Consider the following 13,812-nt stretch of genomic DNA (forward strand, 5'->3'; position numbering starts at 1 on the left):
GTTGCATGTGTGCATGTGTGAGTGTGTGTGCGAGTGCATGTGTGAGAGAGCGTGTGCATGTGTGAGAGAGTGCATGTGCGAGTGTATGTGTGAGAGAGCACATGCATGTGTGAGAGAGTGTGTCTGGATGTATGTGTGAGAGTGTGCGTGTGCAAGTGCATGTGTGAGAGAGTGTGTGCGTGTGCATGTGTGAGAGAGCGTGTGCATGTGTATGTGTGCGAGAGTGTGTGTGTGTGTGCATGTGTGAGTGTGTGCTTGTGCAAGTGCATGTGTGAGAGAGCATGTGCGTGAGAGTGTGTGCATGTGTGAGAGAGACCATGTGCGTGTGCATGTGTGAAAGAGTGTGCGTATGCGTGTGTGAGAGAGTGTCTGCCTGTGTGTGAGTGTGTGCATGTGTGAGAGAGCATGTGCATGTGAGAGAGAGAGCAAGTGACTGTGTGAGAGAGCGTGTGTGCATGTGTGTGCAAGTGTATACACAAGTCTTCCGTTTCTGTCAGGGCAGGCAAGTGTTGAGACAAGTGAATACACACTAATCTCTGCATATTTTTAATTTCAGAAAGATGATTCAGATGGAGAAATGTATGAAGATCTGGACAATTACAGGTACAATTTAGTTTTTTGAACTGTTTTGTGTTTTATTTGCTTTTAGAATGTAGGCACACATTTTTTTGAACATGCTTTATTACCCTGAGAGCCGGTTTGAGTAATTCCCAGGGACTGGAGTACAGGCTCAGATTAGTTTGGGATGTCCAGCCCCTTAGCCTGAGAACAGCAGCAAAGCAGTTTTGAGTCTTTACACCAGTGTGGCGGTTTAAAGCACTCGCCTTCTGATGTTAACAAATTCTATTTAACTCGTAGCTGTGGTGATATTTGAGTTTCTGGCAGTTGGACTAGAGGATCAGTATTATAAAGATCAGGCACAGCAACGTGTTAAAATACTGCCCTCATTGACAAAAATCAGAGAGAGGTGCAGGGTGAGGGAAGATCAGAGGGAAAGGGAGAAGTAAAATAGAAGGAAAGAGGGAAGAATGAGGTCCAAAAACAGGGAAAGGCCAAGGGGAACATCAGTAAGGGGAATATACCCAGTGGATATTTCCCCTTCCCTAAAGGATATGAATGAAACACTCAGATTTATACAAAAATCTACTTGCTTACCGATTACTTTCACTGAGACTAGTATTGTATATCCCATTGTTTTACCTTTGGAGAGAATGGTCTATTATAGAATGGTAGGTTTGCTTGGAATTCTATATGGCACAGCTCCATCTGTGACAGTGTTTCTGCCCTACTGCAGCCTCCTCCTATCTTTTCGTGTGAGTCTACCATCGCAAACCTCTATTCCCTTTCACCTCATCTGCTGTCTAGCTTCACCTTAATCAAATCTACACCATACACTCCTACTGCTCCCTGAGGGAGAGAGTCCCACATTCTTTGGGTGAAAGCGTTGCTTTTGAATTCACCACTGGATTTCTTTGCTGGAACTGCTTGCTTAGGCCTAACACTGAAGGAGATTATTATAAACACGCTTGTGTCTCATGTTGGGGTAATATTTAATGTTGCAGTGTTCAGAGCCCAAATCCAGCACACACCTAGCCTTAGGCTTTAAACTCTGTCATCCTGAAGAAAAGTGGTCATCCACCTCTCCTCACCTGGACAACATTGCAAAGCCTGTACCTTTGAGTCAAGAATTATCAAAGGCTTCAGTCACCAGGTCCCCGATCCTTGGCTTATGGTCCAATTCCTGTCCCTGATTCATTCTTGGATTAATTCTCTTGAACCCCTTGAGCTCAGACGATATGCTACAAGATTCATTTCCGCATCCTCTCCATTCCCTGTACACACAGATCACTGAAGGAACTGAAGGAGCAAGAGAAGAAAAGAGAGAAAGAAGAGAAACGACGACAAGAGCAAGAGAGAAAGGAGCAGAAAGAGAAAGAGAAGAGAGAGCAGGAAATGAGGAAAAAGTTCAAGGTATGAGCCTCATTCCTTGTGAATACCATCTGATGAACTCATGAGTGTTAAAAGCGAACTGATACATAGCAAAGTTTTGGAAAAAGTTCTAAAGGACAGGATTTATCAACACTTGGAAATACAGGGACTGATCAGAGTTAGGTAGCAAGGATTTTTTATAGGAATATCCTGACTGATTAATTGAGATTTTGTAAAAAAAAATGACTACGTACATTGATGCGGTTTACACAGACTTCAGTAAAGCCTTTGACAAGGTCCCACATGGAAGGCTGGATCAAAAGGGGAGAACCTATGGGATCCACAACAAGTTGGCAAACTGGATCCAAACCTGGATCCAAACAGGAGGCACAGTGTGATGGGGGAGGGCGCTTTCTTTGTAAAAGGAAACCTGTGACCAGTGATGTACCCAGGGATTGGTGCTGGGTTGCTTATTGTTTGTTATTTACACTAATGACTGGTGTGTGAATACAGGAGGCATAATTGATAAGTTTGCAGCTGACACAGACATTGGTGGCATTGATAGTGAGGAAGGTGGTCTCGGGCTATCGTCTGATATTGACCAGCTGGTAAATTGGGCAGAGCAGCAGCAGATAGAATTTAATCCTGAAAGGTGCAAGGTGAGGTCTAATGAGGATAAGAGATGTACAACGAATGGTAAGTCCCTCCGGAGTACAGAGGAACAAAGGGACCATGGTGTAAAAGCTCATCGATCCTGGAAGGTGTCAGCACAGGTCGACGGTGTGGGGAAGATGTATGGGATGCTTGTCTTCATTGGCCAGGAAGTAGTATATAGGAGCAAGAAAGTCTTGTTACAACCTTAGTACACAGATTGAATTCTAAGTGCAGTTCTGGGGACCACACAATCAGAGGGCTGTGATGGCACTGGAGAGGGTGCAGAGCAGATTCACCAGGATGCTGCCTGGGATGGAAACTCTCAGATATAAGGAGAGGCTGGGTTTGTTTTCCCTGGAGCACAGGAGGCTAAGGAGGGAGGATCTGATTGAGGTATACAAAATCATGAAAGACATAGACGGATTAGATCATGAGAATCTCCTTCCCATGGCAAATGTGTCTAAGAGCAGAGGGCATAAGTTTAAGATGATGAGTAAGTGGTTTACAGGAGATCTCAAGAGGATCGCTTTCATCTAGAGGGTGGTAGAAATATGGAACGTGCTGCCTTAGAGGGTAATGGAGGCAGGTAACTCTCTTAACATTTAAGAAGCACATGATGAGCAGTTAAAATGCCAGGGCACAGTAGGCTGTAGACTGAGTGCAGGTCAATGGGATTAGTGTAGTTTGGTGCTTGTTAGTCAGCATAGACATGGAGGGCTGAAGGTTTTGTCTCTATGCTGTATGATTCTGTGACTCAATGATCCACTGCCTAATTCATGCTCTTCTCTGTACGGGGCATTCAATCAATACTAGAACTATAGAACAATGGCATGTTATTGGTAGAGATGAGGGGACCTAACATACAAGGGTACTCCCTGACCCAGTCACTGTGGCAGGGTGGGCACTGAAATTGGCAACCCCCTCAACATTTTCAATAATTAATTAATGGGCAATTGAGTTTGTTACCAAGTCTGGCTAGATGCAGAGAGGCTATTTCTTTAGGACCAGAGGGTATCATCTCAGAATAATTGAAGACAGAGATGAGGAAGAATGTTTTCCCTCCGAGGGGAGTGAATCTGTGGGATTCTTTCCCACAGGGGGCTGCCGAGGCTGGGTCATTCAGGATATTCAAGGCTGAGACAGACAGATTTTTGAATCAGGATGGGGATCGAGAGTTATAGGGGAAAAGGCAGGAAAAGGCAGGAAAGTGGGGTTGAGGATAATCAGATCAGCCACGATCCCATTGAATTGGAAGGACAGACTCAGTGGGCTGAATGGCCTATCTCTTCTCCTCTGTCTTATGGTTTTATAGTCAATTGACCTCTATTTGACACTCTCCATGATATAAAACATTGACATGGACAGACAGATGGGTGTGAGGAAACATTTTTATAAAGGCCGAGGGGTACAGTATGCAGGGGATGCTCTTGCACTTGGACAGCATTTGCCTTTTGATGTCACCTCCCCTTTGTTCCTCCCACTGAGCCTCCAAAACCTGCCACCCCTCCCTCCTTGCTCCCCTCCATAGCCTGCCCACATCGGTCCCCACCCTAACATTGCTGATTTTCTGGGTATGGTCTTTGTGTGGGTCTAAGTGGCCATCCTGAAAGTGCCCATTCCTGTGTTCTGGTTCAGCTGGGATTGCCAGAACTGCTGGATGATCCATTAGATCAGGAGCTCTCAAGAGCAGAAGGACAGAAGTCCCACTCTCACCTCATTCAGCCCAGCCCAGTGCTGTGTTGCTGATGGCTGGGCTTTTGTGGATCATTCAGTTATGATGTGCAAAAGACACAGGATGGTAGCCCATAGAATTCCACAGCATTGTGAAGAAATTCCAATGGCCTAGTGGCATTAACGTGACACTACTAATCCAGAGACCAGTCATTTTCTGGGGAATTGGGTTTAAAACTCACCATGGCAGATGGAGTTGAATGATAACCATGATTCTGTTGTTATAAAAACCGATTGGATTCACTAATGCCCTTGAGGGAAGGAAATATGCCATCCATACCTGGTCTAGCCTACACGTGACTCCACACTCACAACAATAACTGCAAAGAGGCCAGTGACCGATCACCAAGTACCCTTTATTTCCTCCTCTACAGCACACTGACTATAGCCAGCCAGATTGGAGTCAGTCCCTGAACTGATGACATTCTAAATCCCCAGGTTATATCATTTTTCCTGAACTGAGGAGATTCTAAACCTCCTGGTTATATTTCTTTTCACAGGAGCTAAGGAGATTCTCGATTTCCTGGTTCCCCAGCACCCATGTCATGTGTGTGTAGGAGATCTCTTGGTTAAATTTTTTTTCGAAACTGTACTGAATACAAACAAACAGTTAGCAATGAACAATAAGCAGCTGTTTAGAGTAAACAGCAATTTACAGGGAAAAAGCCAAATCCCAAAGCCCACCGTACAACCAGATCGCAGGGAAATGAGGACAAGCCTCAAATCCCACCTTATCTTAACAAAAAGGAAACAGTGAACACAATCACATACAAACAGTCCAATAAACAGAACACTAAAACAGTGCATACATCACAGACACCCCTGGTAACCCAGCAAAGCACCCATCCCACCCACCCACCTCCTAGCCACATGGGAGGCCGCTCCGGTACCTTCCTGGGGTGGCAGCGTTGAGGACGGCCTGCCTGCCTTTCAGTTCTCGGTCTGCCCCGGACACACTTTCCAACCACCTCAAGGATAGTTCGTCCCGCTCTCACCCCGGGACAATGATGATCAGGACGGCCTACCCATCTTCCGGCTTCCCTAACCGCCCTTCCGTACCTTCTGACCACTTCTAGCACAGCCTGGCCCGGTACCTGCCCGGAGTGACAGTGCTGAGGACAGCCTACCCGCCTTCCAGCTCTCAGTCTGCTCCGATGCACTGTCCAGCATTCCCATACCCTGACACACCATCCAGCTCCTGGACTTCCCTGACACACCTTCCAGCCACCTCTGGGACAGCCCGTCCCCCTTCCTGGGATAACAGCCCACAGGGCAGCCCATATACCTTCCAGCCCTCGGCCTGCCCCTATGCACTGTCTGGCTGTTGGTCTGCCCTGTCACACCTTCCAGCTACCTCTAAGATAGTCCATCCCCCTCTTTCCTCGGAATGACAGCATTCAGAATGGCCTATCTGCCTTCCAGCTCTCAGGACGACTGGCACCGGGGTGGCGTACACACCTTCCGGCGTTCGGGATAGCCTACCCAACTTCTGGTTCACAGGACGGCCTACCCACCCTCCGGCTCACAGGGTGACAGCTTTTGGGATGATCAATGAGCCTTCCAGCTCACAGTAAGGCCTGCCAGACCCAGGGACACACAAGACAGTGCAGATGATAAAACAAACCAGCAAAAAAGCAGAATCTATTACCAAAAATAGAGTCAACAGCCAAAGGCAGAGTCCACTCCCGAAGGCAGCAAATACACACAGTCTCTACAGAACCCTGACCCACTCACAGAGGCCCAGGCCTACTCACAGAGGAACAGTTCATCGGGAAAGGTGCAGTTGACTCACAGCCTCAGTTCAAAACATCAAAAAAGTGAAAATGTGCAAAAGTGAAAGTGCAGACACTAAAAACCAGAGTTCAAGGGCTAAGCCCTACCACAAAATCAGCACAGTCCTTTCTCAAAATAAAAGAAGAAAGAGTAACAGACAGGCTGTGTAACTGACTGTGAACATCAGCCAGTTCAAACATCAGTCCTCCAAAAGGAATACCCATAACAAACTGGCTGTGTAGATTAGGCAACTCAGGAGTCGGATCCCCAAAAACAAAACCATCCGCAGTACACTGCCAAGTAGCCAGCCAGCTTAGAGTCAGTCCCTGAACTGAGGAAATTCTAAATCCCTTGGCTGTATTTTTTTCCTGAACTGAGGCAGTGCTAAGTCTCCCGGTTATATTATTTTGTAAATCCGCACTCTACTATCAAACAGTGGTAGTGCTTTATTTCTCCCCAACACCCATATCATGTACATGTAGGTGATCTCCTGGTTATATTAGTCAGCCAGAGCTTTCTCCAACCAGGTGACCTCATAGTCGATGAGATCCACCTGGTTCCAATCACTCCAACCTCCCTCTTGGTTCTAAAGGTCCTGCTACGGATTCTGAGAGTGTGCCTCTCATTTTATGAAGTTCTAGCAACAATAGTGACATTTACATGAACATCTTGGAATTTGCATTTCTTTGTTTAAAAAGAGATTCTGGGCAGAGCACAGTCATTTACAGGAAGCACTGTTTTACTTCCTTTATTGAATTGTATATTTAATGCTGTCAGAGCAGTAATGAGGACTTATTCAAGCAATCAGCCAACTCAGCTCTGCATGTACATCGTCACTTGATGTTAGAAATGTGTTTGTGTTTTTTTTTATAAACATTTCAATAAAACAAGGGTTGATTGTGCATGGCCAGTGAATAATTGTGCCCAGGGGATGCGTTTCACAAATAAATGAAAGTCCTGGATATCTGAGCTGCATATCCCACCACCTCTGTCAGAGTCACTCCTTGTAGTTTGAAACATAGAAACTGAAACCTGTAAAACGACCGAGGTCAGTCTCCTTCTCCTATATTCCATGCAAATGTTGCAACAGCAAAGGAGTTGTTGCCTAATCCTTAGCAACCAATCCTAAACAGTTAGCTACAACATGTAGTAAGAAATACACCTTGTGTTAGGAGCTCATAGCCAAATTCCTCTGTACTTTCAAAGCTATCTTCGTCACTCATTATGACTCATGGACAATATCCCAGAATGATTTGCTGAAAGAGGTGTGTTCACATGAAGCAATACTATACCTGGGAAGACTGTTTCATGGATTGGCCACTTGCTAACTGAAAACAGCAATCACTAGATTCCTAAATCAGCCCTTTCACATTACGTGACTCATCTCCTGACTCCCCAAATCCTGTCCACCATCTACAAGGCACAAGTCAGGAATGTGATGGAATACTCCCTACTTGCCCTGGATGGGTGCTGCTCCAACAACGCCCAATGCACTTGACACCATCCAGGACAAAGCAGTCCACTTGATTGGCACCACACCCACAAACATCCCCGATGCTCAGTAGCAGCAGTGTGTACTACCTCCTAGATGCACTGCAGAAATTCATCAGTCAGCACCTTCCAAACCCATGACCACCTCCATCTCAAAAGACAAGGGTAGCAGGTACATGGGAATACCACCCCCTCGAAACCACTCACCACTCTGACTTGGAAATATACTGTCATTCCTTCACAGTTGTTGGGTCAAAATTGTGGAATTCCTTCCCTTTTGGCATTGTGGGTCAACCCACAGCAAGTGGACTGCAGCGATTCAAGAAGGCAGCTCACCCTTACCTTTTCAAGGGGCAACTAGGGATGAGCTTTCAATGCTGACCAGCCAGCGACACCCAAGTCCCATAAATGAATCAAAGAAACCCTCAGCCTCTGACGCTCCAGGGGGAGAAAAAGTCACAACCCATCCACCTCACCTTATAATTCAAACCTTCCAGTCTTGGTAGCATCCTTATACAGCTTTTTTGCACCTTTTCCAGTTTAATAATATCCTTCCTATAGCAGGGCATCCAGAATTGCACACAGTACTCCAAATGTGGCATTCAGCTGTAACATGACATCCCAACTCCTGTACTCAATGCTTTGACCAATGAGGGAATGCATGTTAAATGTCTTCTTTACCACCCGTCCACCTGTGACATCGCTTTCAAGGAGTTGCATACCTGCACCCCCAGGTTGCCATTGTTCCCAAAAGCCCCATCATTAAGTGTGTAACCCCTGCCCTGGTTTGTCTTACCAAAATGCAACACCTCACATTTATCTGAATTAAACTTCATTTGCCATTCCAGGCCCACTGGCCCAGTTGGTCAAGATCCCATTGTACTCTTATATAACCTTCTTCACCCTGCGCTACATCACCAATTTTGGTGTCATCCACAAACTTCCACCCATGCCTCCTACTTTCTCAGCCGAATCATTTATATAAATAATGAACAATAGTGGACCAATCCTTGTGGCACACTGCTGGTCACATGCCTTCAGTCTGAGCAACAACCGTCTACCACCCTCTGACTCCTACTGTTTGGTATCCAACTGGCTAGCTTCCCTTGGATCCCATGTGATCTAATCTTCCAAAACATTGTACAATGCAGAACCTTCTCAAAGGCTCATGTAAAGTTCACATAAACATCATCTACCACTCTGCCTTCATCTATTTTCTTGGTCACCTCTTCAAAAAATACAATCAAGTTTGTGAGACACTACTTCCAATGCACAAAGCCGTGTTGACTATCCCTAACCAGTCCTTGTCTTTCCAAGTGTGTGTAGATCCTGCCTCTCAAATCACCTACCAACTATATACCATCTTCTGATGTCTGGTTTGCCAGTCTGTGCAACTTTTTATTGGATTCAGTTATCACCCTCTGCCATGGTGGAATTCAAACTCATGCCCCCTAGAGCATTAGCTTGTAGCTCTGGATGAAGAGCCCATTGACAATACCACTAGGCATTGCCTCCCAAAATCTGGGGCTCCTTCCTTAACAGAACTGTGGTTGTCCCTATATCCCACAGGCTACAGCAGTTCAACAGGCAGTTCATCACACCTTCTCAAGGGACAGTTAGGGACAGGCAGTAGATGCAGGCTAGCCCAAATCGCATGAATGGATTAAAAACATCCAGTAATAAAAAGTGAATATTGCTGTGAAGTTTATTTCATTAATCATCATTGGGTCTCTGCAGAGAGGCTGTGTACTCTGTTACTCTGTTGTAGCTGGTGGCCGTGGGAAGGTTAGTTTGGATTGGACAAGTTGCATCATTGTGCGTGATGTCCCTGAAAAGTCCATCTCAGTCATTTCCTTCAGCCACTCCTCTTCCACTGGCCTCATCTTGCGGGGTGAGAATTTGCTGCTGTGACCAGGTGCCTAAAGGGACTCTTTTTTCCTGTTTAGCTCTCGGGACCAATTGAGATCATCCAGACCGTGAAGGTCACAATGGACTACAGAGGTGGAAAGAACGAGCTATCGTGTAAACAGGGCGACTGTCTGGAGATTATTCGCATCACCGACAATCCTGAAGGCAAATGGTTAGCCAGGACATTGGATGGCTCCTGTAAGTACAATGATACTGAAGCAACTTTCACTTAGATAACAAACCTCAGAGGAGGGAAATCAAATAAAGATTTGACACTGAGTTGCAGACAAGTGTGATCAAAGTGATAAGCTTCAAGAGGCACCAGAAGGAGGGAAGTGAGGTTAGAGGGATGGACAAATGTGGGGAGAGAAACCTAGCACTGAGCTTCACCAACAGTGCCACCAAAAGTAGAGCAATTAAAAAGGATGGATACTCAAGAAGCTGGAATTCAAGGCACAGAGATAATGTGGCGGGTTGTAGGGTTGCAAGAGACTACATCGAGAGTTAGGGAGGCTCAAGCTCCATAAGGGGTTTCAAAGTCAAGGACAAGCATTTTGAAATCAACATGTTGCTTGAGCTGGGATCAGTGTAAGTCAATGAATCAAATAGAGGGTGATGAGTGAACTGGATTTGGTGGGGGTCAAGACATGGACAACTGAGTTTTTTGGACAATCTTAGTCTTTCTGAGGGTGTGAGATGGGAGGCTAACTAGAAAGACAGTGCACCATCAGTGCCCCCTGCTGTTAGTTATGGGTCCTACAGATATTTTTCAATTAACGAGAAAGTACATGCAGTATCTATCATACTGTCTTGTGCTGTTTATGGATCTCAGCATGTCTGAAACCAAAGCAATTAATTTTAGAGATTGATTCACTATTTTAATGTTGGAGATCTTTTCCAGATATTAAAGATCTGAAAGGCTGTGTGGGAAAGTAACGTTGAGGTAGGGGAATAGCCATGATCCAGTTGAATGCTGGAGCAGGTTTGAGGGGCTGAATGGCCCACAAATGCTCCTATTTCTATGTTCCTACACAATACAGCAACTGAAGTGCAGACAAGAAACTCCTAGGAACAGCAATATGATAATGTCCAGATCAGTTATATTTGTGATCCCTCTCCTGACTGTTCGCCCCACCCTTACTCCCCACGGCATTTACCTTTCGCCAGGGATCCCATGATGAATGTTGATGAATTTAGTAATAGAGGAGGCTTGGCCTCTGTTTGAGTATCAGGGCCCTCAGGATGGTGTTCTGTCCCAGGATGGGGTAAGTGTGGTAATGAAGCTGGGAGGCCCAGCCACAAGGGCTCTGCTGCCAATGACATTTCCTCCAGGTTCCTGGGGATCATGTTAACCAGGTGCTGCCTACTTTGGTGGTAGGCATTAGACCTTCTCACTGCCCTCAGGTCCATTCAGCTTCTTCAAGTAAGGAGATGCCAGTCTAATCGATCCATGGTCTCCTGGTGATGACAACTTCTACAGTTGGAAATCATGGAAATCTACTTTTCAAGGAAAGATCAACAGGAACATGCACTGCACATCTGATCATTCGGCATCTGTGCCATTTGCTCTTGCTTCTAGGTCCAATGGACATAGATTTGATTCCCATTTGAGTGCATGGATTGAGGCTGATATTCCAGTCAGTCCTGAGGTTGTTTTAGATGTCCAGCAACTAGGATGCTAGGTCGAGAGCACTCTCACCCCTTGAGCTGGAATACAAGCACAATTAGTATTTATACACTGCCATTAAATAATAAAGTGTCACAGTATGACTCTTCTTTTTATTGGAAGGAGAGTTGCACCAGACTCAAAGCATTAACTCCACCTCTCTCCACACTTCCTGCCAGACCTGCTGAGTCTCTCTAGCATGCTCTGTATTTATTTCAGATCTCCAGCATGTCCAGGGTATTGTTTTTCTTTTAAGGGGATGATAAGATGGGTGGTCAAAAGGTTTTAAGGACCAAGTTAAAGCAATGAGACCTTTGATTTATTTTTTTAAATGTGAAAGGGATCAAAAGAGGTGAGGACAAAGCATAAACAGGGGACTGTGTTGGATGGTGGTAGGGAAAAACAATGACTGCAGATGCTGGAAACCAGATTCTGGATTAGTGGTGCTGGAAGAGCACAGCAGTTCAGGCAGCATCCAAGGAGCAGCAAAATCGACGTTTCGGGCAAAAGCCCTTCATCAGGAATAAAGGCAGTGAGCCTGAAGGGTGGAGAGATAAGCTAGAGGAGGTTATCTCTCCACGCTTCAGGCTCACTGCCATTATTCCTGATGAAGGGCTTTTGCCCGAAACATCAATTTCGCTGCTCCTTGGATGCTGCCTGAACTGCTGTGCTCTTCCAGCACCACTAACCCAAAAAATACTGTGCTGGATGATCAGTGGTGATCGTGTTGAGTGGTAGAGAAGGCTCAAAAGGCTAAGTAGCCTTTCGTCTTCTGAGTATCTATATTTCGATGACCTTGCAGTGAGTTGAAAACATGCATAAGAATTTTAAAGTCAAGGTATTGTTAATCTGGGAGTCAGTGTAAATGATTGAGCACAGATATGATGGATGAGCATGACTTGGTGCATGTTCAGATATGGGGATCTGAGTTGTTGATGACCTGAAGTTTATGAAGAAGGGTAGAATGTGGGAGATCAGACAGGAGTGCATTGGACTAGTCAAGTCTAGTGGCTTTGAAGGCAGGAATGATAGGTTCAACATCACATGATCTGAGAAAGTATGTGCAATGTTTTTATGGATAGAGGTATCGATGATTTTAGTGATGTGCAAAGATAGAGGGAGTGAAGGTTTGAGGAGGAGAGTGATGACAACAGATTTGAGGAGAGTGTAACAGTAAGATCAGAGAGAAAACCATTAATAATATTAGTTAACGAGAGCCAGGTTGAATCCCGCTCAAGAGACTTAAGTGCATAATCCAGAGTAACAACTGTCCCAATATCAAGAAAGTGCCTCACAGTCAGAGAAGTCATGTTTCAGATTGGAACTTAAGCCAAACCCAAATATCAAAACATTGTCTGCTCCCTCAGATAAATTCTGAGACAATATTTTCAAAATGGACAAAATTACCAAATCAAGTTTATCTGGATATTATCACATTGCTGTTTGGGAGAGGATGCTATGTATTTGATGACTGACAGTTGATTGACAAATTTAGTTTAAATTTATACCAGATAGGTTAACATTTATCAAGGAAAGTTGAAATTGGCACAACGTGTGCACATGTTCTTTCAGCCTGCAACAAACAGGGGCCTGTGTTTTGCATTTATGTCACTTCTAGTATATACAAGTGAGCCACACTGTGTACCTGGTCTATTTCAACTTTACAGACTGGGCAATGACCATTCTCTGGTTCATTCCTCTGGACAATGTCTTGACCAATCAGAGTCAACAAGCTGGCTTAAATTTAAACAAAGCTTAATTTACAATTAATTGATCTTCATCAAGCTAGTGTGTTCTCTGTTGCAAGATATAATTGGACTATCATGTAGGAATATCCCTGCACTATTTACTGCCTTCTTTGTGGCATCTGGAACTCATCATCATTGAAGAATGAAATCTCTGCCACACTATCCTGATTAATTGGTGCTGCAGCACACTGGATCTTTACAACCCTACAGTTCCTGTGAAATATTTACCTTTTTGTTTCCTTTATTTTCAGACGGGTACATTAAGGTAACGTGCGTGGATATCAACTATGATGAAATAAGGAAAAAAACAGCGACCAGGCCCACCATGAAGCAACCAGTCGAAGACCAGGAACTCTATGATGATGTTGCACCAAATGATGACATGTAAGGAACAAAAATCTCTCCAAGCAGGGGTTAGATTTTCCATGTTTGTGCATTCCAGTTTGCAGAAAAATAGAAACACCCATTCTGAAGAAGGGTCACTGGACTCGAAACACTAACTCTGCTTTCTCTCTACAGGTTCTGCCAGTCCTGCAGAGTTTCTCCAGCAATTTCTATTTTTTGTTGTGGTTTGATAGTAGCTTGTACAGTTTGAGAAAGACCTCCCTACTTTTATACTTCATTCCCTTTGAAGTAAAGACCTAAGCCTGTGGCAACCCACTCGTTACTTCTTGCCATCCATCAGAAAGAAAATATTTATCTCAGCTGTCTGTCTTCTGTCCATTTGCCAGTCACCTATCCAAGCTGATAAATTACCCCTAATCCTATACAATCCAACCTTGTGAACTAACCTTTTGTGGGTCACCTTATCAAATCCTCCCAAGGTCCAGATAAATTTATATCTACAGGGTCCCCAATATCCACTTTGCTTGTTACATCTTCGAAGAACTCTAGCAAATGAGTCAAACATGA

General features: G+C 44.8%; 1 protein-coding gene across 3 annotated transcripts in view; it reads left to right on the forward strand.

Moving 5' to 3' along the window:
* Positions 1–13,812, forward strand: part of LOC132826430 (FYN-binding protein 1) — a 191,492-nt gene that overhangs the window by 127,072 nt on the left and 50,608 nt on the right. For all 3 annotated transcript variants that reach the window (XM_060842351.1, XM_060842368.1, XM_060842360.1), the window contains exons 6-9: positions 557–603; positions 1,845–1,971; positions 9,525–9,684; positions 13,152–13,284. In XM_060842351.1, the coding sequence (XP_060698334.1) occupies positions 557–603; positions 1,845–1,971; positions 9,525–9,684; positions 13,152–13,284 (467 nt within the window). The remainder of the gene's footprint in view (positions 1–556; positions 604–1,844; positions 1,972–9,524; positions 9,685–13,151; positions 13,285–13,812) is intronic.

The sequence above is a fragment of the Hemiscyllium ocellatum genome, chromosome 2 (genome assembly GCF_020745735.1).
Source record: "Hemiscyllium ocellatum isolate sHemOce1 chromosome 2, sHemOce1.pat.X.cur, whole genome shotgun sequence".
NCBI lineage: Eukaryota > Metazoa > Chordata > Chondrichthyes > Orectolobiformes > Hemiscylliidae > Hemiscyllium > Hemiscyllium ocellatum.